Source organism: Cupressus sempervirens, chromosome 2 (genome assembly GCF_028749045.1).
Source record: "Cupressus sempervirens isolate cs-2001-9-10 chromosome 2, ASM2874904v1, whole genome shotgun sequence".
Taxonomy (NCBI): domain Eukaryota; kingdom Viridiplantae; phylum Streptophyta; class Pinopsida; order Cupressales; family Cupressaceae; genus Cupressus; species Cupressus sempervirens.
In genome coordinates this window covers 683,075,974-683,099,523 of record NC_143119.1, presented here as the reverse complement: position 1 = coordinate 683,099,523, position 23,550 = coordinate 683,075,974, and the positions used below count along the sequence as shown (strand labels likewise).

Genomic DNA, 23,550 nt, shown 5'->3' with positions numbered 1-23,550 from the left:
TTGTTGACCCTTGATAGATGTTTTCATGCATACTTATGACCTAGTTTTACCTTCAAGAAGATAAACTTAGATCTAAATATTCCTCCTTAATAGGGCATCTTGACTCTAAAACATCCACCGGTTTTGAATCCAAATGCTTAAATCACAATCACTGCTTTTGAACATATAATTTTTTTTTGCACTATCATGCATTTTTAATTGCTCATGTTTTCCTTTTCCATGCATTTGTAATTGGTTAAGTTTTATATTCTCCTTTGCCACACATTTGTAACTACCCATGTTTCATATTCTCTTCTGCCATACATTTTTTTTAAGACACAAAAATGACTATGTTTTTTTTTTCAAAAGACTAAATGTTTACATTGAAGCTCCTTTCTAGGAAATGACTCGACTTAATAAAACAACCATTAATTTTTTTTGCACAAGGCTGAATGTTTACAATGAAGTTTTCTTCCTCAATAGGATAACCTCTTGATATGATTAATGTATCTCTTTTGTAAAATAATACTTTCTTATAGATTGTTTCAAACTTCAAACTAATAACATGTGACAACTTCTTTAACTTTTAAATTTACATTAACATATTATTACTATAATTTTTAAAATTTTTTTTTACTTCTTACTATTATTAATTTTTTATTATTAATTAATAATTTTTGTTCATCACGCTTAACTTTCCAAACCTCCTTTCCCCAACCCTATAATAATGTATGCTAACAAAATTCCATAGATCCAAAGCCTAAGGATTAGTGAACTCATAATTTGCCCACCACAATCATTGTAAGGTCTAAACTTCGAGTTTCTAATATTTTTTTAAAGACATTTACGATAAAATTCATAATGGGTTAATCAATATGAGCTTTTTTTTTTTTTTGATGAATAGTCATTTTCAATTAATAAAATTTACTAAGATTACAATTCACAAAAAAGGGGCCGGGGGATACAGGATCACCTCGCGAATGAGTTCAAACGGCCGAAGCCGGGTTAAACAACATGGCCTCAGCTAGAAACTATAAACTATTCATAAAAAAAAAAAACACTTTTAACAACCTCAGGCTACCAAGGCAGTACCAGCAGAGGGAGGAGGATCATCTTTATAAGGAAATCCCCACACATCAGTGGGATTGTGAGGCGGACTGGGAATAGTCCAGCCGTTAGCAGCATCAGTAGGGTTTGGGGTAGTCGCAGTCTCCGCATCCTTCTTGTCTGGCCGCACAGGAGAAATTGCCAAGGCCAGCCGAAAAAATTTGCTAGAGTGCGCCCGTCTAGGGGGAGGAGCCAAAGACCAACCAGAAGCCCGCCCAGGGGGGGGAGCCGGGGACCAGACAGAACCACCATGTGGTGGGGAAGCGGAGCGGCGCCTCCAACCGCCATGACCACCACTGGGAGAGCGATGGCGGGGACCTTGGGAGCACGGCGTGTGTGAATGGCGGCTAGAGGACTGGCGTTGGGAACGGCGACCGCGAGACGAGGAGGCATCGGCCGAGGCATCCAAAGGCACTCTGGCAATGGTGCAAGGAGCATTGCCCCAATGATTTAACAATTCCTGTAAGTGTGCAACCTCTAGGGCAACTTTATTAACTTGCACTTGTATCTGCATAATGACATTGTTACAAATGCATGCCTTAGTGTACATTGCAATGTTAACATCCAAAAAATTGTGAGTGAATAAAACTGCATTCCTATCTTTCCATAGAGAAAACAAAATTTTCATCCTAAAAGTATGCCAAATCTGGGAGAACTTCCGAAGAAATCTGGGGGAATCACCCAGCAGGATCATGTGCCATGAAAAAGATTCGGGCCTAAAAGGCTTGAAAAATCATGAATCTAGTGCCAATAATTCTGAGCACGCTTGCAAAACCAAAAAATATGCAAAAAGGACTCAGGTTGGCCACAGAAGGGGCATCTGGGATCAGGAACCCCAATGTGCTTGAGCCGAGGCCCTAGGGGAAGACCTTGGAAGGCAAGACACCAAGCAAAGTGTGCAATCTTAGGTTCTCTAATGGCACTCCAAATGGTGTCGAACCGTTTTCTCCATTGAGAAAGCGAAGAATGCAAATGCCCCCGTTGATTAAGCATGTCCACCATCGGAAGGTGGGGCGAAAGCCATCTGTATCCCATATTGGGCTTATAATTGGTAAATGGAGTGGCAGGAAACCACTTCCAATCATACCACCAAGGACAAACAGACTGAATCCCCACTTTATGAAGTAAGTGCACAGGGATGGACGACAACAAAAGGTCATAGGTCTGGCGACCGGCACAAACAAGGCGGTATTGAACTTGCATATCCTCCCATGACCTGAAATTCATGGTGACTCTTGAAAAAATGTCCTTGGTAGTGCGGATGCCACATTTAAAGAAACACAAAGCACTGGCACCTTGAGTCTTGGCAAGAGGAGTACCCTGGAAGGCAAACAAGGGAGACCACCAAATGTTCTGTTGATTTAAGGACAGCCCATTGCGAAACTCATCACTAGCCCAACGAAGCCAAGGTTTAACAGCTTCCCAGGCTTTCCAGATGCTCTTAATAACAAAAGAGCCCTGTATGACCACTGGTTCACGCATAGTGAGAAGGGTCTGAAAACCAATCCCCTTCCACGCCGGTCTGAGATGCAATGCCTAACAAGAATTTTCCAGGCTTCATCTCCAGAAATAGCGCTGATAATCCATTTAGCACAGAGGGCAAGGCCGTGCTTTGGAGCTTTTTTATTGAGTTGTAATTACTTTTTAACGATAATTTAATTTGGTTCGAAATTTAAAGAAAAACGAAAAAAGCTCATAACAGGCCCACCAGATAAATGTAGAGCGTTCGAAGAAGATCATTTGAGAAAGACTACTTAATAACTTGTACCAGAAGATAAAACATTTGCTTGTCGTTATTTTGAAAAAATTCAAAGAAAGCGTGCTGCATACGAGCGCGGGATATATTTGAATACAGAAGAAAGCCCAGTAATGTAGATTCTTCTTCTTCAGTCTCAACCCTGTCTTCATTCATCAGCATTGGTAAGTCGCTCTTCGACACCGTTTGTCCTGCAATAAAACATCCGTTTTACTTCCTGGACTATCGCATATTCATTCAACATTTTTTTCATAGACCAAGAATTCACGCAATGCAAGAAAGTAGTTAGCCAATATGAATTGTCTGATATCATTTAGTTCAGAGAGTTACACGCAAGATACGCAACCCAAGCGAATTCCTTCTCATGTCAATACAATGCCCAAGTTTTTGGAATGATTTATCATGCTACACCAAGTACTTCGGGCTTATAAATATTGCTGCGTTATTCACTGCAAAGGCCAGTGCAAATTACTTTGCGGGGCTGATGCCTGGGCCTATTCTATTGGAAGAACAATCCAGACATTCTGGATTGGGCTGGTAGCGCACTGGCAGGGCATCCCGCTAATGTGATATCAAATTTTCAAGTCCCGGATGGGCCATAGGAAAGAACATAATTATGCCTTTATAAGTAGAGCCCACGACGTTTTGAAGCACAGGCGTATGGCTTGATCCATTTTGTCCCTTTCTTCAAATTGACCTACGGGAATAACATAGGGAATCACAATTGCAAGGTCAATATTTAGAGGTTCACACAATTATGCATTATAGATATCTGAAGCAAATAAACATTCAAACAATAAATTCAAAAACTGTGGGTATGCATATATTTGGGCATCAGAGGCTGTGTTTTGGAAGCGAAACAATTAAGGCCGTACGACTGACCGTTTACTAGAAACTTGCAGTTTCTCATTGGACGCCAGAGCAGATCAGTCTATCACTTCAAAAATAATAAAACTATGTGCACTTTACACTGCCTTTTATAAGTTCATATGTCAATGATATTGTATTCAGTATTTATGAGTTGAAATCTATGTTCCACAGAGTTTCTGGGAGGGGGATGGCAGTCAGGGTTAGGCCCAAGTGTGGCTGTCTACTCCCCTTTCCTTTTGTTTTGAATATGAGACTATTTTCCTTAGATCAATGTACATTTAAATAGGGTATATTCATAATTTCTATGGGAACCCCTCCGAGTTCTAACTCTGAAAACTCAATTTGACATTTGATCAAATGGTTAGCATTAAATTTTGATTTCTGATAGTCTTTGTGTTGCTTTGTTTGTATCTGAAAGGTTTTACAATTCCAGACATATACCAATGCATGAAATTCAAATTACAAAGCAAATTATCTATGAAATAACTATAATGACAGTTGATATGCAGCTACATTTATTCAATTGGAAAACTTTGGAACCTGGAGTTGATTTGTATGCAATCATAGACTTCCAAATATGGGATTGTAGCCCTTGAAGATAATTATAAAATATCGCCACAGCATGTAAAACCCAAATGGAGACACTCTTTAGTAAAAACGTCCATCACATACACAAATGCTGCACCTGGAATATAAATTGCACCTTTCAGGGGACTGCCGTTTCTTCCTTACTAACCTGCGGCTATCTTCACTATGAACGCTGGACTCCAAGAATGCAGATCAAATTCCAGCCTCTGTGATTAAGTGATCACCATTGTAAGATTACTCCAAATCAGGACCTTTTATTAATTGCAAACTGTAATATGCCTGATGTCCCTCAATTTCTAGTGGCAGCTTTCAATTCCAAATGAAGCCTTTCATATAGTTGCTATCTGCATTAAATTAACACTCCTTGACTTGCAAACTGTATCTGAAATGAAACTTGGAGTCTTCTTCACAATTTGATTACCAAATTAAACACATTCATAATTTTTGGATGCGATTATCACCAATACAATTCAGTGGCTGAGATCAACTGATTCAAAGTGCATAATACTTAGAAGAATTCCCAATTCTCAATTCTTCTAGTTCCAATTGCTCAAACCCTAGGTACAACTCAAACACCAATTTCACAAAATCAAAATGCACAATAGATTGAATCCATTGTTACGTGGGGACGCGTCCCTAGCCTAAAACCTCCCATCCCTGACCAGAAACGTTTCTGGGACTTGGGGATGGCTAGGGGATATCCCCACCCATCCCCTTTTTGTGAAAATTCACAGGAATTGTCCTGGAAACTCGGGGGCTTCAGATTTTTTTCCGGGGATGCCTTGGAAGTTGCCCAAAATGGATGGGCATTCCTGATGAGATAGGCAACGCCAACAATTAATTTTTTTTCTTTAATAAAACTCTTCCTTTTTAAATTTGAATGTGGGTCCCTCCCAAGTTCATCTTGACATGCTTATTATTGTTTGGTAGTTAATTCCTGCTATTTGGGGTCCTCTAATTAGTATTTGACAACATTACTTTAAGAAACATGAAATTAGGAATGTTGTTACAATGTTACATTCATGCTACACGCTACGAATAATATAGCAAACTCTTTGCAAGATGTTGGGAAAGTCTGACATATTGTAGCAATACATCTGTGCTGGGTTGGATTTGGGCTGATTTGGGTCCTTTTATGGTGCATATTGGAAGTTGCATCAAGGTACCATCTTACTGTAACAGACCTGTATCATGATCAAAACTGTATAGCAGACATTTTATATTAAAATCAGTCCACTTACAATGAGTTGGAGCTGTAGTTTCATAATTAAATGATAGTAGTGTTTTCAATTTGGAAGGTGGGTTATTGTTCTTGTTGCTATTCACAATGAATTCTGAATTATATTATTGGGTGTCTTATTATTTTAATATTATGTGCACATTGAGAATAGTTCCAAATTATTAACGCATATTGAACATTGAGTTTGACTATTGAAATGGTGTATGTTAAGGTTCAATGATTTTTAAATAATAAGCTTTATACATGTTCCAATGATGTTTAAATAACAAGCTTTATAGATGTTTATATATGTGACTTTCCCTATATATTTTATATTTTCCCTATTATATAGCCATTACCCTCCCATAAACTTGGGGTAACACTGAGTTCTTCCTTTGAAGTTATGTATAAATCTCCAAATACAAGTTGAGCTTGAAGTTTGAAGGTTGAAGCTTTACACCTTGTATAACTTATAATATGAGCTTTTGTTGTAAGTTTGGAATATAATATTTTATTATATTTCCCTCTATTCCGTGTTAACCCAAATCGACCTGTAGCTTGAAGCTCACACTTCATGTAGATTTAAACTCCATATGCATTTCAAATTTTCAATTATAATAAATTATTATTAATTTCCTCCAAGCCTTTAGTATGACAAATTAATTTCAGTAACTAAACATCAATGCACATATCACACTTTATAATAAGCTTTAAATTAACTATTAATTAGTTACAACTTGATTAATAATTATTAAACAAATAAAAAACTTATTAAATCCTTCATATGATCAACTTTGAATGAATGATTTTAATAACGTCCATGAGGCCAAAGCAGCCTAAGGGACCACCTAGAAAAGCACACAACCCGAGAGGACCCCAAGTTTTATGAAATTGCTTCTTTAGGTCCATTCTTCTACAATGAATGTTGATCATTAAATTTTCTGTCCTGTCCAACTGTGTTTCCTCTAATATAGAATCCAAATTGCCGATTGCTAGGATATCGCTGTAGCTGGAGCGGATGTTAGTGTACGCTGGGCATTTCATGATACATATCACACTTTATAATAAGCTTTAAATTAACTATTAATTAGTTACAACTTGATTAATAATTATTAAACAAATAAAAAACTTATTAAATCCTTCATATGATCAACTTTGAATGAATGATTTTAATAACGTCCATGAGGCCAAAGCAGCCTAAGGGACCACCTAGAAAAGCACACCACCCGAGAGGACGGGAGGACCCTAAGTTTTATGAAACTGCTTCTTTAGGTCCATTCTTCTACAATGAATGTTGATCATTAAATTTGCCGTCCTGTCGAATTGTGTTTCCTCAAATATAGAATCCAAATTGCCGATTGCTAGGATATCACTGTAGCTGGAGCAGATGTTATTGTACGCTGGGCATTTCATGATAAAATGTCGTTCTGTCTCCACCACTCCCATGTTGCAAAATAAACATATTCTCTCCTCCTATTCTTCCTTTGGTAGTGTCCACCTACCCGTTTCACACCTCAAGTGATGGGAACCCATTCTATGTTGAGCTATGAGCATTTTTGCTTTCCAATTGATATTTGCTCCTATGTATGTTTTCTCCACGTGCTCCCTCTTTAGATTAGAATCTTGATATATCTTGCCAAGGCTAGACATTTGAGTGCCCTGCCAAGAATAACAAGTCAACATAATTGATTTACTATAAATAGTCAAAGTTGCATGGACACAAATATGGGTACGGTATTGGGTATGGATATTAAGACACTCAATATGGATATGGCTAGATGAGACATTAAGAAAAACACATACACATATATTTAACACAATTTTCGAAGTTATTAGAGGAGATTTTCATTACTTCAAAAAAAATATAGGCACAAATGCTAAATAAATAGTTATAATTTTATTTAAGACTTTACAATATACAAAAATAGTAGAGTTGCACTAAAAGATGACCCATTAAAATGGGGCATTGAAATAGAAAAACATTTCCTTTGTCTTTCTCATTTGGTACTAAGAAGTTTTTTAAAATTAAATTTGGGAAGATTCACCTCAAATCTTAGAAAATATTGTCGTTTGCCAAATTCGCTATAAATTCGTTGAAATTCCGCCCGGGTTGGGCTGACATTTAACACATTTGCCACAGATTCCCCCAAATCGACTAGGGGTCAAAATATCGAATCTGCAGGGAATTTTGCAGGCAACAAACAAATTTGATAAGACTTCAAACTGACTACGAATTCCAAGGAATCGAATGTCGAATTTGAGGTTTTTGGAGTGAATTCGACAACTTAGAATTTAAAGAATAATTAGATATATTAAAGAGTTAATTAATATGTTACAAGATATTCAAATAATTTATTATATGAGAAATTTCCAATTCTTATAGTGCCAGTGTAGAGATTGTGCACATTTCTATATAAATGGCTTTGTGCTACTGTAGGGTTGAGATTGTATCTATATGAATGACTAAGGTGGAATCTTATAGTTCTAGTACAGGAAGTGAGATCCTCGTATAAATGGCTATTATGCCAGTGCGAGAGATGAGTAACCTTGTATGCATGGCTAGATGAGAAATGGATAATATTGTGTCAGCCCATTAGATTGACACCATGGAGATTAAGGGAATCTCTATCGTGGGGTATGTGAGGTGTTAAGGTCTCCATTTGATTACCATGACTAGGATTAATAGACAATCTCCATGCGCTAGAATGTTTAGATGATGTCAACATATGCATATGTGATTGGGTTTGGATAGAGGATGTCCCGTTCAAGAAGAATCTTGAAGGTCACGCTTTACGGAAGATGGTGGAATAACTAAGGGTTATGAGACCCGATCTGGAGACGCCTTTGAGGTTGGGGTTTAAGATAGAGGGTAGAATAGTATAGTTAGATTTATTATTGTTCAAGTTCTAATGTTTATTTTGTAAGTATTACTTGTCCCAAACTAACCCAAATAGTAGGGACATTACACATTTGCATACAAGCATCTTGCGGCATCAATGTCGGCAATTTCCCTACTCTAATTTTGAAATGCAGTTTCTAGTGGTCCCTTTCTTTTGTGTGGAAGGGGTGCTTCATTTTGAGAATTAGGGGCAACTGAGGTAGTATAGAAGGGGTGATCTTCTATCACAACATCTGGGGTGGATTTCATTCCTTTACTTTTTTTAAAGTTTTATTACCATCAATGGTGTTTTGCCTAATTTTATCTCTCTTCTGCTTCCACGTACTCTTGAATATATTTTATCACTAATAAACTTGGCACAAGTGCATTTTTTTCTAGGACATTTCTTGACTCCTCTTCCAGGTTATCCACACAAATGGCCCACCACACGATAATATGAACCATTTTTTTCTAACATCATAACCCTAACGTTTCCAACGAAAACCACCACCTCTTGGAAGAGGATGTACAATATCACATACTTCCACAAGTGAAAATGAAATTGGAGTTCTATTCTTTGTTGGGTATTGACATTGCTTACTGAGCAAGATGTAGATCCCATTGAAGTTCCTTTTCCTACAGCAAGAAATTGTATACATATTGAGAATACAATTTTAGGGAAAACAATGGCTAGATCTTATTGGCAATGAACGATAATTAAAAAAATAAAGAGCTTAAACAAAACAAAAGGAAAATGAAACAAGGACTTGCTTCTTACTGCCAATGTAAGCTTCCAAAGATGTAGGAATGAGACACAAACACTTCAAGATTGCTCACAAACCAATCTTCCAACTACTCCTTGCACAAACAAGCTCTTGCTTAACCACCTATTTGCTCTTGCTCAAGGCAAAATAACCTATTTGCACACAATAAATAGGTGATTGAAGCCAGCATAAGCCATTTTCATTCACTTTTTAGGGGTTAGGAACTCAGAAAATAATAAAATATGCCCAAAACAACAACTTAAACACTGTCCAGGGGGCCTAGTTTGACGCAGTTCTCTGCAAATTTGATCTATTTTTAACCAATTTGCCCGGGTTCGTTTTTACTTGGGACCAGTTTGAACTTGATTGCCTCAAATAGAACCCGTCATGTTTTTTACGAATTGGACATGAACCAAGTATTGGTTCAAACCTAGACCTGGTTCGAAGGCCATACCAACAAACCAGGGTAACTAAGGAAATTTGAGTTAATGAATCTTGAATTTGTAGACACATTATTTATGCCTTTCTTATATTAAATTTTAAACTCAAAACCTTGTACCATGCTTATGCGCTTTGCTTGCTACTTGCTCATGTTTGAATGTAGTAAAAAATGGTATAAAAATTTGTTGGTTTGTCCCAATTGAGTTCTTCAAGCAAATATTGCTTGAGTTTTTCTAGAGATTTACATAGATGGTAATATGTATTGACCATGATAGATTATAATTTCTTGTTATTGGTCAATTGTTTGCTTTCAAATGTGACCAAATTCAATGCTTCATTAGGTTAGCCCCTACAAAGGGTTTTTGAAACATAATGAATTTGGTTTCAACCTCCATTCTCTTTAAGTATGATTCTTGTCTGTGCATGGAGTGAGTAGAGATGTGCTAAAAGCCAAGGGCACATCCTTGGTGCACTACAGTGGCTTAGTGATAGTCTTGAATGCAACAACCAATAATAATCTTAGGGCTTGTTTGGTTGCTGGCATAGGAATTGGAAATTTAGAATTGTGAATGGGGGTTGAGAATGAGAATGGAAAATTACAATTCCAAACCTGTTTGGTTCATGCAGAATTTGATTTAAAATATGTAATTTCGTGTTTGATTGTACTGGAATTAGAACATGGAATAGGAGATCTATAGCTCTAATACTTAGCCAATCTGAAGATGAGCACCTGGGGACTCTCGGGAAGGCTTGGGACTCTCGTCTTCCCATCTTATGCCTGACTGGAAGGATTAGGTGAGCCCGACAGCCGGTTCTTCTTCTCTGCCAAGGTTGGTGTTTGCATTGCAATAAAAGGAGATCAACCAAGTGTGGCAAGTCAAGTATTTGATGAGGTGGACACAGTTAAAATGCAGTATTTTGGGGAGGAGTTTTGTATGGAACTGAGAGAGATACAAGTTGGCTTTTAGATGATACCTTTCTTGCGGAATTTGCCAGGAACCCACCACTGCAAATTGTATTTGTGATTGGCGCTTGTGACTGCCAGCGATATGATCTCCCTGTATAGCTGTGACTTCGCCATCTCTGCCTATTTAAACTCCCCCCTCCTCTACTTGTTTTCACACAGCCCTTCCACACTGCATTATACATTAAATGTTTCTATCACTGGTAATAAATCCCACTACAAATGGCTGTATTATGTTCTGGAAAGATTGTCATATCCTTGGTGTTCATATGTATGGTGGCATTGTCCACAATGTATGCTGCAGCTTGGCTCCTAGTTTCCCAGTGGAGGAAGCACGGTGTGCAAGAACAACAGTAACTGACAACACCATTTGTGAGCCTCACTACAATTTATCCCATAACCTGCCTAAGCACGGATCTGAAAAGATTATACAATTTGGAAAAATGAGATTGGGAATAGGAATAACTATTCCAATAACAGGTTTTTTTTGGAATGGACATAGGCTCATTTTAGGGGCAAAATGGGAATATGTATTCCTATTCCCTATTCTGATTTGGCGCACCAAACAGAGAATGCAAAACATATTCCTAATTTCCTATTCCTATTCCAGCAACCAAATGGGCCCTTAATGGTTATATTAACTGTTATATGTCAAACCATTAGCCTGAATTACTGCCGGAATGAGATTTAGAAGAGTAGAACAAGGCCCAAGAAATCTTTTTGTTGTGAACTCTGTGTACTCTGGTAGGACTAAGTCTGCCAAACATTACTTTTGATTCTGTCAGTGGCTTTGGGGATAAACCATCCATGTCCATCTTTGCTATATGCATGTTCTGTAAGTCTGATCAGGAGATATCCATTGCTGTCCTGTATAAGAAAACCTAACATTATGCTTATAAATGACATGTTTATTTTATCTGTGAAGATTCAGCTTGACCTATTACTGTTCCTACTTAAGCATGGATGGCTATGATTAATGTGACTAGTATGGCAGACAAAGAGTGTTAAAAACATGACTAAAATTTTCAGAATCATTTCTGCTTTGTTATATTCAAGATATATGAAAACAGGTACAATAGAATATTGTTTTGTCAATGTCTTGATGCTTCTTATGTGGCTTGCTGCCAATTGTGCTGGTACTAAGATTTCTATAAGATCTTCTACAGTTTTAAATATGTAAATAGTTTGACTTTCCTAGGATCGATACATAGCATTTCTGAGTGTGATATTAAAATTGAAATATCACAAATAGTAAGGCAGGCACGAGGCAAACAAATGTTTATGCTTGTTAATGGTATGAATATTTTATACATGGAGGTTCAGTTTGATCAGTCACTTTCTATACGAAAGACTGGAGAGCCAAAAGTGGTTTACTGTGAAATGAATATAATGTATAATTCATGATTTATTCATTCATTTTGTGTTAGAATCAAAACTTATGACTGCAGGAATGCTAATGTACCTATCTTACAGTATCTAGATAATTTCTGTGTTTCTTCTTGTCTATTTTGCAGGTGCGCAACTTTCTATATTATCTTCTAAAGGCTCAGACATGTACAATGATTAGGCTTGGTTGGGATGGATGCAGAACATGTCTGAAAACATTTCAAATTTGAATATCTTCATACAGGAAGGAGTCATCATCCTTTATAAAAAAAACTGCGGTGGGGGAAGAAGTTTGATTTATAGCACAGTACTAAAGTTGTTCGTATATAATTTATGATAAAGAGGTCATCTTGTCCAACAAAGGAGGTTTGGAACTCAGTATACAATAAACAGTAAGTTACAGCTGCTGAAGATTCCGTCGTGGTCATTCCAAATTCTAATCATCGTCTCCAGTTTTATGTGGTACATTTCAAGAGGGAAGTGGGTGTTAGTATGGCTCCAGGCAGTTTGTCCTCATTAGCAAATTCATCAGATAAGCAGATAAATGATCAGGAGAGGGCTCGTATAACAGCGAATTTCAGGGCTGCAAAAGCTCTTCTTGAACGTAAGCGACCTCCTCAACCTTTTACTAACCTTGCGTATTATCAGACTCCTCATAAAAAGCTTAGCGCAAATCCTACCTTGGAAACAACACATGGATGTTCAACCAATTCATCCAACTTCAGGTACTGTTTGCTATCAATCAAGGACTCAGACATTAATTTTTTATTTTATTTTTCTTTTATTGTTCAAATAATTCTTCTTTGCTTGTGGAGCTTATCCTGATCACTGCTCATAAATTTGTATTTTGACATCAATGTCAGTATCGGCATTAAAGCAGGTTTTATCTGATTTGTGTCTGATATTTCTTTTTTTCCTTTAATGAATTAAATGATCATTATCATAAAATACAAATTCTGTGTGCTTTATTTGATTATTCTCTCTGATTGAATCTACTTAAATTTTGGCTGTGCTTCATCTATGTTTCATTGTTTATATCTTCTAATCTTTCCGATACTTTCTACAAATTAGTGGTAAACTTGCATTCAGTTATTTATTCACTTCATTGTTCAATTAATATTTTGGGTGTAAATTTATAATGGGGATGAGAGCAATGCCAGAGACACACAAATTAATTAATGGCTAAGTTAGGATTGTATATAAGTTAATATTTAACCAGTTTAAAAGACATGTTGTGTTCTTTATGTTAGAGTTGTGATGTTTGGTTCACATTGGTTGTCTCATTAAAAAGGTCAGTGGCTTCATTGTGAGTTTAGTAGCTATCTGGTTCAACTGTAACAAATAAATTATACTGTCTTCATTTGATGATGTTGAATCCAATGCTGGTTGGCAATAACTGTTGACAGTTATTCTCAATAAGAGAGTGGTTAAGAAGGTTAAAAGTTAAAACAGAATGCAAAGCAACTAGTTCTAACACATGGATGGGTGCAAGAGGATTTTGATTCCTTGCAGTACCTGCAAAGGTAACCCAGGTCAGGTTGAAGTCATCATATGTGACTACAAACTCCAATCTCTGTTATCATTGTGGTACCTAGAGGGTCTTGGGATGTAGTGTAATAATGTGGCATAAGCCATGGAGATTTGGCAAGTGTTATGATTAGAAAGAGAAAGCATTTGACTAATTTGGGATTGGTAGTTGAGACAGATTCATAAATTCTTATCTAATGCCACCACCTTAAATTAAAACTTAAATTAAAATTATTTAGAAATTGTAATGTTCCGAAGGCGAACTTGGCCTGAAGGCGATTATGACCCGAATGCAATATCAACCCGAAGGGGATCTTTGTTTGGTGGCAATCTTCACCCGAAGTGAATCTCTATTTGGAGGCAATCCCAATCCAAAGGGGACCTCAATTTGAAGGGGAACTTGATTTGAAGGGAGTTTTGGTTCGAAGGGGAACTTACTCCGAAGGGAAACTCAGTCCAAAGGGAATTTTGACCTGAAGGGGAACTCAATCCAAAGGGGAACTTGGTCCGAAAGGAATCTTGACCCGAAGGGAAACTCGGTTTGAAGGGAATCTCAACCCGAAGGGGAACTTGATCTGAAGGGGGACTCGGTCCGAAGGGGATCTTGACTTGAAGGCATGATTTCTCGAAGGGGATCTCGACCTGAAGGCAATGACTTCCCGAAGGGGATCTCGGCCCAAAGGCAATTGCTCTGTAATGTTCCGTTCTTGGTGTCACTTCTAGGAAGATAAGTTTGCCGTATGGTAGTGTGTTGTGTATAATAGGGAGGCCATACGATATTGTGGGAGAAGACAATGCACAATGAGAAAGGGATTGCACGGTTTGTGGTGGAGCAAAGGCCGTACAGTGAGGGTTGAAGGTCATTGGAAGGGCCGTACGGTTGTGATTGATTGGCTGTACGGTGGTGGGAAAGAGGCAATACAGTGGGGGGCTGAAGGTGTGCGGTGGATGTAGAGGATGTAGCCGTACGGTTTCAAGGCTGGAATGGCGATCGTATGGTAGATAAGAGTTGTTTGTACGGTGAGTGTAGAAAGTGGAATTGTACGATTCACACGCTTGAGGGAGTTTGCCAATGACGAAAGATATGTAATGAAATTTGGTGATGCCAACACGTAGTGAATTGTATATGATATATTGAACACAAACAACTTGGTACATATGAGAGAGAGAGAGAGAGAGAGAGAGAGAGAGAGAGAGAGAGAGAGAGAGAGAGAGATTGCGTATATATGCAATTAATCCCCAAATAGTAATTATATTTGCAAACAAAGATGGTGCGCGGATTTGCCAGATCCAAGCAAGTAATATAGAGATGGAATAGGGTGAGGGTTGAATCCCACCGAAACTGGAATAGCCAAATAGGGAAGATCATTCACTTCCGAAATGACGAACAATACTGAACTCCAACAAGAATTCACAGTACAAAGGAATAATCCAAATCGTATGCCAACTATTATCTGCACGCTGTGCTTAAATACCCTTCGGAGGAACTCTCGAGGGTTTACAAAGATAGCCGACGGCATCACCTACGGAAAGAATTAAAATAAAAATGGGTTCGAGATATACTAAATTAATCGGAACCACAAATACAAATATTATTAACTTGAGCCCCATATTAATTAATTAAAGTAACTAATTAAAGGTCCTTTTATTATATTATTTAAATTCTGGGACCAGTTAATTAATTAATTAAATTAAATCATAACATTAAAATTTGGGAACATGACAGAAATATCAATAATTTATAAGGCAGTTAAAAGAGATGTAGTTGTGAGCAGCCACTACGGGACAAAGGAGATTAAAACTGTTGATAATTGAGGAATTCGTAAGAGGATATGAATAAAGATAAATTGTAGTCAACCATAACAGCAAACACAAAAGACACTGCAGTCCTTTTTCCAAAGTGCTCGAAGACAAATGTTTAAGGGCTGCCACTAGAAGAAAAAAGTTAAAGGCAGCCACTAGAGCATAATACATAAATGACAGCTGCTTGGATTGAATTGCACTAGAAACACTCGGTTTGAGCAATATCTCAGATTCTCAGCAGGCCCAAAATTTATAAAAACTTGAGGAAAAACCCATCAATAACTAGAACATTTGAAAATACATATATTTAAATTTTTTATTAGAAAACATATATCTATACTAAATTTGCAGAGCATGCTGAATTTGTAAAACATATTATTGATTTCCATCATATATAAATCAACATTTCAGTTTAATATATATTGTAGACCAAAAACAAGTTCAAACTCTAAATACATATGAACTTACTGCATTTTTTGGTTTCAATGAAAACTGTAAATCATAAATTTAATCTACAACTAAAGCTCAAAAGAGTTTGTTACTGCTGTAGTAGATGATACAGTTGCAATATACTCAATAGGGGCCTTAGCATGTGCCTCATCCATAGAGATAGGATTTAGCTGTGTGTTTAAGAAACTTGCCTCTGACAGTTGACTACTTCTGCTTCCATTCAACTGCCTCCCTTTCCAATTCAGGTAAGTTATCATCGGTTAACAATGGATCCGCACCAACATCATCAAGTTCACCAATCCAATCTGAATATGGATAATGTGATCAAGATTAAGTACTTCATGTGAACCCTGCCATTGCACCTTCTTTTCATGCAACTGAAGGTTGTATAACACAAAAACAAGGTTATTCAAATGCTTTAGAGTCAATCTATGCTTCTTTGTGCTAATGGCTTCAAAAACACTTCTCTTGCTCACAACTAGAAACATTACAAGTTTGAGACTTAGTTATTAGTTCAGGTATGGGTGCATGCAGGGGAATCTGAACCCGTTATATTGGTATGACAATTTTTTTCCTTGGGTACGAGTACGAGTATATATATAAATAATTTATAAGAGCAATGATACTTGTAATTGCCAATAAATAGAAAATTTAAATAACTTATATTTTATATTAGAATAGATTAAAAACTGGATACATCAGGTTCATATTGAACTGTTCATCATAAACTACCTGAGCAACAACCACTTAAGCACTGTCATATCAAAACTAAGCATGACTTACAGGGTAGTCAGCCCATATGTATCACATAACAGCTATTCAAAACAGTATCAGAGATATTCAGATAAACCAGAACTAGAGAAAAGTTGTTCCGATAAAACAAGCTGATCAAAATTGCCTAATATCAAACTATGAAAAACTAAGAATTAACATTCGGACCCCAACCATCATTAGAAGCCAGAGATTGAAGAAAAGAAACATCAAACAACTCATCATTCCATCCTGCTAGAACAAAATCACTATCATTAGCCAGCTGAACCTGTTTACCAATAGAAACTTTTGCAGCAGATTGGTGAGTGCTATTAGAAATGTGTAGATCCTCCATCATCTTAACAATTTGTTTTATGTCTTCCGAGTTCATCATATCCTTAAATTTATCAAGGTATTTGAAAGCCTTGATTACATCCTTTTGAATAGTTAACATACCATCCCTGACCAGTGTCATGAACTGAACCATAGAGATTTCCAAAGATAGTGAAACCTGTGACATAATGAAAAAATGTGTGAGTTAAGTCCTCTATCCTTCTGCTGAAAAACCTCTTCATTTCTTGCTTTCCAAAGGAACCATAAAATTTCACAAGTAAGAGCAGACAAAAAAGAGTTAGGCTTAGAGTCAAAAGCTTCAACATATCTAGCTAAGATGTCATTCCATGAGAGACTTGGCTTTGAATTCCAAACAATAGGATTGCCCAAAAAAAATTGACCATATTATAACAGCAAAATCACATTGAAAGAAAACATGCTCAAACGACTCAACCGAGTCACAAATTTTAAAACAGCCAGAAGAAAGACCTAAAGACTCTAGGTTAAGTCCTATGGCAAGTTTTTTAAGCAACATAAGCCATTTAAAACAAACTTTCTTGGGTTCCACTTTAGCCTGCCACAAATACTGGAAAAAGAAAGACATTTCAGAAAAGGGAGAACACAAACCCCACCCTTGGATCACTTTTTGAAAAATCTCAGGATCAGAAACAAGCATAGAATATAACTGCTTAACTGAAATTTCATTAAAAACTGTACCATCTTTCCACAGCAATTGATTGAAAAAACTATCCGAGTCAAGAGTTTTTGAGAAGTTACTTGAACCAAGTGCCTTGCAAATTAGAGTATATGTTTTTTTCTGAGTTTGTGGGATATCATATCTAACTCTAAAATCATCCCATGTAGCCAACTGATTATCAATCACTAAGTCCCTAATTAAAGAGATTCCCATCACATTCCATTGTTTTGCTGAGCAGCTTTGTGTGAGTGCCAAATGTTTACCATTTAAGTATAACCCCCACCAAATTGATCTATCTGTGACAACAAAGGATGGAGAAAAGCCAACAGCACTCCTAACTAGTAAGAATATCCTTGACTGGGTCCAAGCCTTCCAAAGAATATTAAAAACATTGGAACCAAAAACCTTGATCTTAAACTCTCCTGAAAGCAGATCACAAAATGGAATGTTCTTCCAATTTTTTCCTTTGGGAACTATAGAACACTGAATGTTATTTCTGATCAAAACTTTCCAAGGCTCATTTCCATGGACGGCCTTAACAATTCATTTAGAAGCAAGAGCAGAGGCATGCCTTTTTAGATCCTTCAAACCCAGTCCACCATATTGTTTGGGTTTAAAGCACCACTGCCAATTGACACAATGTCTTTTTTTATTACCCTTTTCATCAGACCACAAAAGATCTTTCAATTTTTTTTCAATTTTATCCATTTGCTGGTTATTCATTAACCAGGTAGAAGCAAAATAAAGATTATGCGAAGGCAAAACTTTCTGCACAACTTGTACTTTTCCTGCCAAAGAAAGTGAGTCTGCCATTTCACATGTTTCTTTTGAATTTTATCAAAGATCCACTCCCACATTGCTTTAATCGAAGTACTAACAGAAAAAGGGATTCCAAGGTATCTAACAATCTCATTAGGTTCTTTCCATTGCCAAGACATCGACAGAACCCACTTGGGAGGAGAGTCCGACCACCCTAAGACTGAAGATTTATGAGGAGCAATTTTAGCTCCAAAGGCTAAACAAAAGAATTCAATTCTATCCAAGGTATTATGAAAGTTAAGTTCCTCAAGTTTCAAAAACAAAGAAGTGTCATCAGCAAATTGAGAGATGAGCAGAGAATCATTGTTAGGAAGAAGGAGACCTTTCACAGGAGGACCAAGGGAGGGCTCTTTGAGCACATAGAATAAGGCATTAGCAACAATCACAAAAAGGGCAGGGGCGATGGGACAACCTTGTCTAATTGATCTCCCTAGAGGAATAGAGCTGGAGAGATTGCCATTCACATCTATGGCTGTGGAAGAATCTTTGATCAACACTTAAACCCAACTGCATAAAAACTTAGGAAATCCAAAAGCCTGTAACATACCAATAACAAAAGGCCATTCAATTCTATCATAGAGTTTTTCAAAATCAAGCAAAACTATAGCCACATTTTGCTTACTCTCCTTACCCCAATGCATTGCTTCCCAACTAGTAATTAGATGTTCCAAAATATATCTACCTTCAATGAAACCTGTTTGTGTAACTGAAATGAAATTATTGAGCAAACTCTCAATTCTTTTAGCCAACAATTTAGTAATAATCTTATAAGATATGTTCAACAATGTAATTGGCCTCCAGTTTTTAACTTCAGCTCTGTCACCAGCCTTTGGTAGCACTTTGATCATGCCTTTATTAATGTTTTTGCCTAGGGATCCTCTATTAAAAGAATCATCATAAAGTGCTAAAAACTCATTGGAAATCCAATCAATATTAGCTTTATAAAAGTTTCTGACAATTTTCTATAACAATCTTCTTCTGACAATTTTCTGGGAATCAGTTGCAGACATTTATCAAGTGCCACATAATTAGCATCCTCCATTTCAGATGAAAAGAGTTGAGAATAGTAATCAAAGAAAGCTGACTGGATTAGCTTTGGATCCGATGATTTATCACCATTAACATTAATGTGCTCAATAAGCTCTCTTTTATTATTTGCCTTAATGATGTTGAAGAAATACTTCGATCCCCTATCCCCTTTAATATTCCAATACAATTTGGATCTGGTTCTCTGCCCTTGAATCTTATAGGTTTGAATCTTCCTTAACGAGTGCTTAGTCTTAATCAACTCAGTTTCTAAATCCAAGCCTTGAATTCTGACCTGCAAATCTTTCTTAACCTGATTGAGTTTGATCTGAGTCCTATTTTCTTCAACATTTAAATCCATACTTTTTTTCTTACCAATAATCTGAAAAATCTTTTGCCATGCAACAACTAGTCCTTCCCACATGTCTCTAGGTAACATAACACCGCTAACCAATTTAACCATTTCAGTGACCTGCCTGATAGCATTAAGAGTATCCTGATCTTTAAGGAGAGAAAGATTAAGTTTAAAAGGCTTGATAATCTTAGCACTAACACCTGGAGCATCACCATGCAACCCAATTCTTGCAGAGATAAGAGAATGGTCAGAAAGAGAGGCCGGAGTAATTGAGATAGGTGAATGGCTAGGGTCAGAGACAAACCACAAAGGAGAAGAATTTGCATAAACTCTATCCAACCTACAATAGACCCTTTGAGATCCCTTTTGATTATTACACCATGTATACCAAATATCTTGAAATTCTGATTTCCTATCCTCAAGAGGATCTAAAACATTAAATTTCCTTTTGAATTTGTACCAGAAGAATAGTTCATTACCTTTCCAACTGAAAGAATTACCTCCAGCTTAATCCTCCCTATGCTCCACCATATTAAAATCACCAATAAAAATCCACCTGGTGCTAGGAAAATTACTTGAAGCTGTAGACACCTAAAAACCTTTAGAAAATAAAGTATTTTTATTTTCTGAAAAAGTCCTGATGACATCATCATTTATTAATTAAATATTTAATTAATTAATTAATTAATTTTTATGCCATTAAATCCCTTTATCTTAATTAAAAATATTTAATTAAGGAATCCCTCCCAAAAATGTTTAAATCTTATTTAATCATTATTTCCTTATTTATTAATTATTTAATTAATAAATTGACCAAAAATCCTAAAATAAATAAAAAATTTATTTTTTGCCCAAAACTTGGCCAATTTCCTTATGACCAATAACCTCTTCCAAAATCTTCTAATCCTTCTTTAATTTCGATTAAAGGCTAATCCCATCATTTCCTACCCCTAATCCCAACTCAAAATATTTAATTAAGATTAAATATTAATCCTCATGTTTATTAAAAAAAGTTTTAATAAATATCTCCTCAACCCAAACCCTTAAAATAAATAAAACTTTATTTATTTCCTAAAAATCTAATTTATCCTCATCCTAAGAAGTTCTAGACTCTTCTAGAAAGTCTTCATCCTCATCCTAGGAAATTCTAGACTATTCTAGAAAGTTTTTATCCTCATCCAAAGTCTAGACTCTTCTAGAAGATGTCTTTAAACCTAATCCTAATCCCCTCCTAACCTTGTCACATTCCCTAAACATGGGTTAAGAATTACTAACCCAAGCCAAAGTTAACAAATATCTCCTCCTTCACCCACCCTCATTAAATGCCATCCACTTGCCTATCCCTAAGCTAATCCTAAACTATCCTAATCCATCCTCTAATCATTTGCACAAGCCTAAACAAGCTTAAAACCTTCCTAATCAAGTCCAAGTCGAAATTGCTCTCATCACCCTCAAAATATCTCAACCATAAAATTTTATGAAGTCCACTAGGTCATAAATGACTCTTACAAGCCCTTTTATTGCTCTTACAAGTCATTATGAGGGTCTTTATGAAGATTTTATCCTTTGAGCCTCCTTTGTTGACTCATCCTTCCCCTTTCCTCCATCCTCTCACCATGTGACATGTGTCACTCCTTGATTGGCTATAAGGAAGCACAATCCATGTGCTCTCATCTCATGCAATTTGAGCCTTCCATGAGCTTTTTCCCATCCTTGCATCTTAGCCCTTGATCCCTCAAGCCTCTTGCCTATAAATTGGATCCTTCGCCTTTGCAAAATAACACAATCCATGAAGTAAAGTTATAATGCTATTTTGAGAGCCAAATCCATACTAAAGCCATCTATCCACACCAAAAATCCACAATCATCCATTGAAGCCTTTGGAAGCATATTGAGCATACATCCTATCCATTTAGATAAAGCCACTCAACAAGAGAGCTTCTCATTGAGAGAGCCCATTAATGGCTCATATTTTCAATTGAGAGCTCATCTTAGTCTATCTTGAAGTTTATGAATTTTGTTTAGTTTGTAGAAGCTTTTATTTAAATTTGGTTTCTATTAGCATACTAACATTGCTCATATACAGAAGCCTGTTCCCACAATTCAGCTCGGTCTCTATAATCATTAGGTGCATAAAATTTATACAATCCAAAGCTCTGAGCATCTTTAGAAAATACAATCCATAGGGCCCTATGACAGGGAGAGACACCTCTATTCACAATTTATTAGCAATTCCCCCCTTACCTCTTTCATGATTGGAATAAAATGTAGTAGCTTGACCCCATAGCATTTTAAAAATAGTATGGGCTTGAAACCCAACAACTTTAATTTCTTGTAGATAAATAAAATCTTTTGATTTAAGATTACTGCACCATCTTCTGACAATATACTTCCTATCATTCATCTCCAACCCCCTAACATTGCAGCTATGGATGTGGATCATTTTCATGGTTTTTAGAGTTATTCTTACCATTGTTATACAATCTATTAAAACAATTGGTTATATCTCCCTATTTACTTTTGTAACCACTAGAGTTGGTTAAGATCCGATTATCATTACCCTTTCTTTTCTTATTTCTTTTATTCGTTACGTCAACAAAGGGGAGCTCATTATTAATTTGAACTAGAGAAATTTCCATCCTGGAAGACTTCAAACCATTCAAGTGCATACTCTTATTAGTCAAAGTGTGATTGGCATTTTTAACCAGCTCTGCCCTCTCAGCTAGAGAATTAAGAGCAAGTTGCCGAGCATTAAGTTTGGTGGGGGTTTCTACTAGAGGTACAACTGGGATACAATCATTAGGGCAAATAATAGATTTTAACTGGTTAGAACCACTTGGGATGATCTTAGAATTAGAAATGTGATCACAAGTAGGAGTAAGCTCAATGTCATACAAGGGATTAAGAATAGTCTCAAACTCCTCTCCTAGACTATCATTAACATCTTTATTAGACTCAACATTTACGGGCTTCTCTATCCTGGAAGAGATTTCAGCCTTCCTTGAGGAAGGTGCCGAGGGATTCTCGGATTCAAAAGTAGAAGCTTTATTAGCACTATCTTTTGAAACCTCAAAGTTAGCAGTTTGGGGTTAAATAATTTTGGATAGTCCTTTCTTGCATGTCCATTCTTTTTACAGTGAAGACAAGCACCTAAATTACCAAGACGAGATATTTTCCATGAAAAGGCTTCAGCATCAATATTAAGAGAGATATTATCAAGGAAAATAATTCTAGGTTTGAGAGCAACCAAAACCCTAGCTCCTAAATGTGGGAGGGTGGTCTTGGATTGTTCAATTTGCAGAATCGAGCCAATAGGCTTCAACAGCTGATGGATAAGGCCAAAATTCCACATTCAAGTTCTCGATTTCTACCCAATTTGGTAAAGCCTTAGCAGACACTTCTTCTACATTCCCATTCGGCGACCACGGGAAGGCTTTGAAAATAGATTTACCCACATTCCAAAATTTCTCATTAAGTATTCTTTCTTGTATGCTATGAGTCTTGACAAAAGCAACAAATAGCTCTCTTTGAACCATTCTACTGAAAGTCACATGAATCCCAAGTTTTTTATCCCAAACACTAACCATCCATTCATCAAATTTTTTTCGAGAGGGTAAGAATCCTTTATCTAAACATGCAAAAAAAACTGTGACATTTTTTAATCGTGATTGCTCTGACTTAATGGCTCTTACCATATCCTCATTCGGTGAAAGTGAAAGGGTCTTTAGTTCATGGGGTGGGATCTTACCTTCCTCATTTCCTCCATCGCTACCAGAGTCAGACTTGCCTCCATCCCCGAGTCTATCTCCATTGGTTGCGGCTTCGAGTCCATCGTTTC

The 23,550-nt window shown here is 36.7% G+C and overlaps 1 protein-coding gene across 1 annotated transcript in view; it reads left to right on the top strand.

The window, feature by feature from the left end:
• The first annotated feature begins 2,881 nt into the window (after window positions 1-2,881).
• The window catches only part of LOC149575205 (uncharacterized), a 60,612-nt gene continuing 39,943 nt past the window's right edge, over window positions 2,882-23,550 (top strand). Inside the window, exons 1-2 of the mRNA XM_089812185.1 lie at window positions 2,882-3,006; window positions 12,081-12,677. Of these exons, the coding sequence (XP_089668311.1) occupies window positions 12,445-12,677 (233 nt within the window). The 5' untranslated portion in view covers window positions 2,882-3,006; window positions 12,081-12,444. The remainder of the gene's footprint in view (window positions 3,007-12,080; window positions 12,678-23,550) is intronic.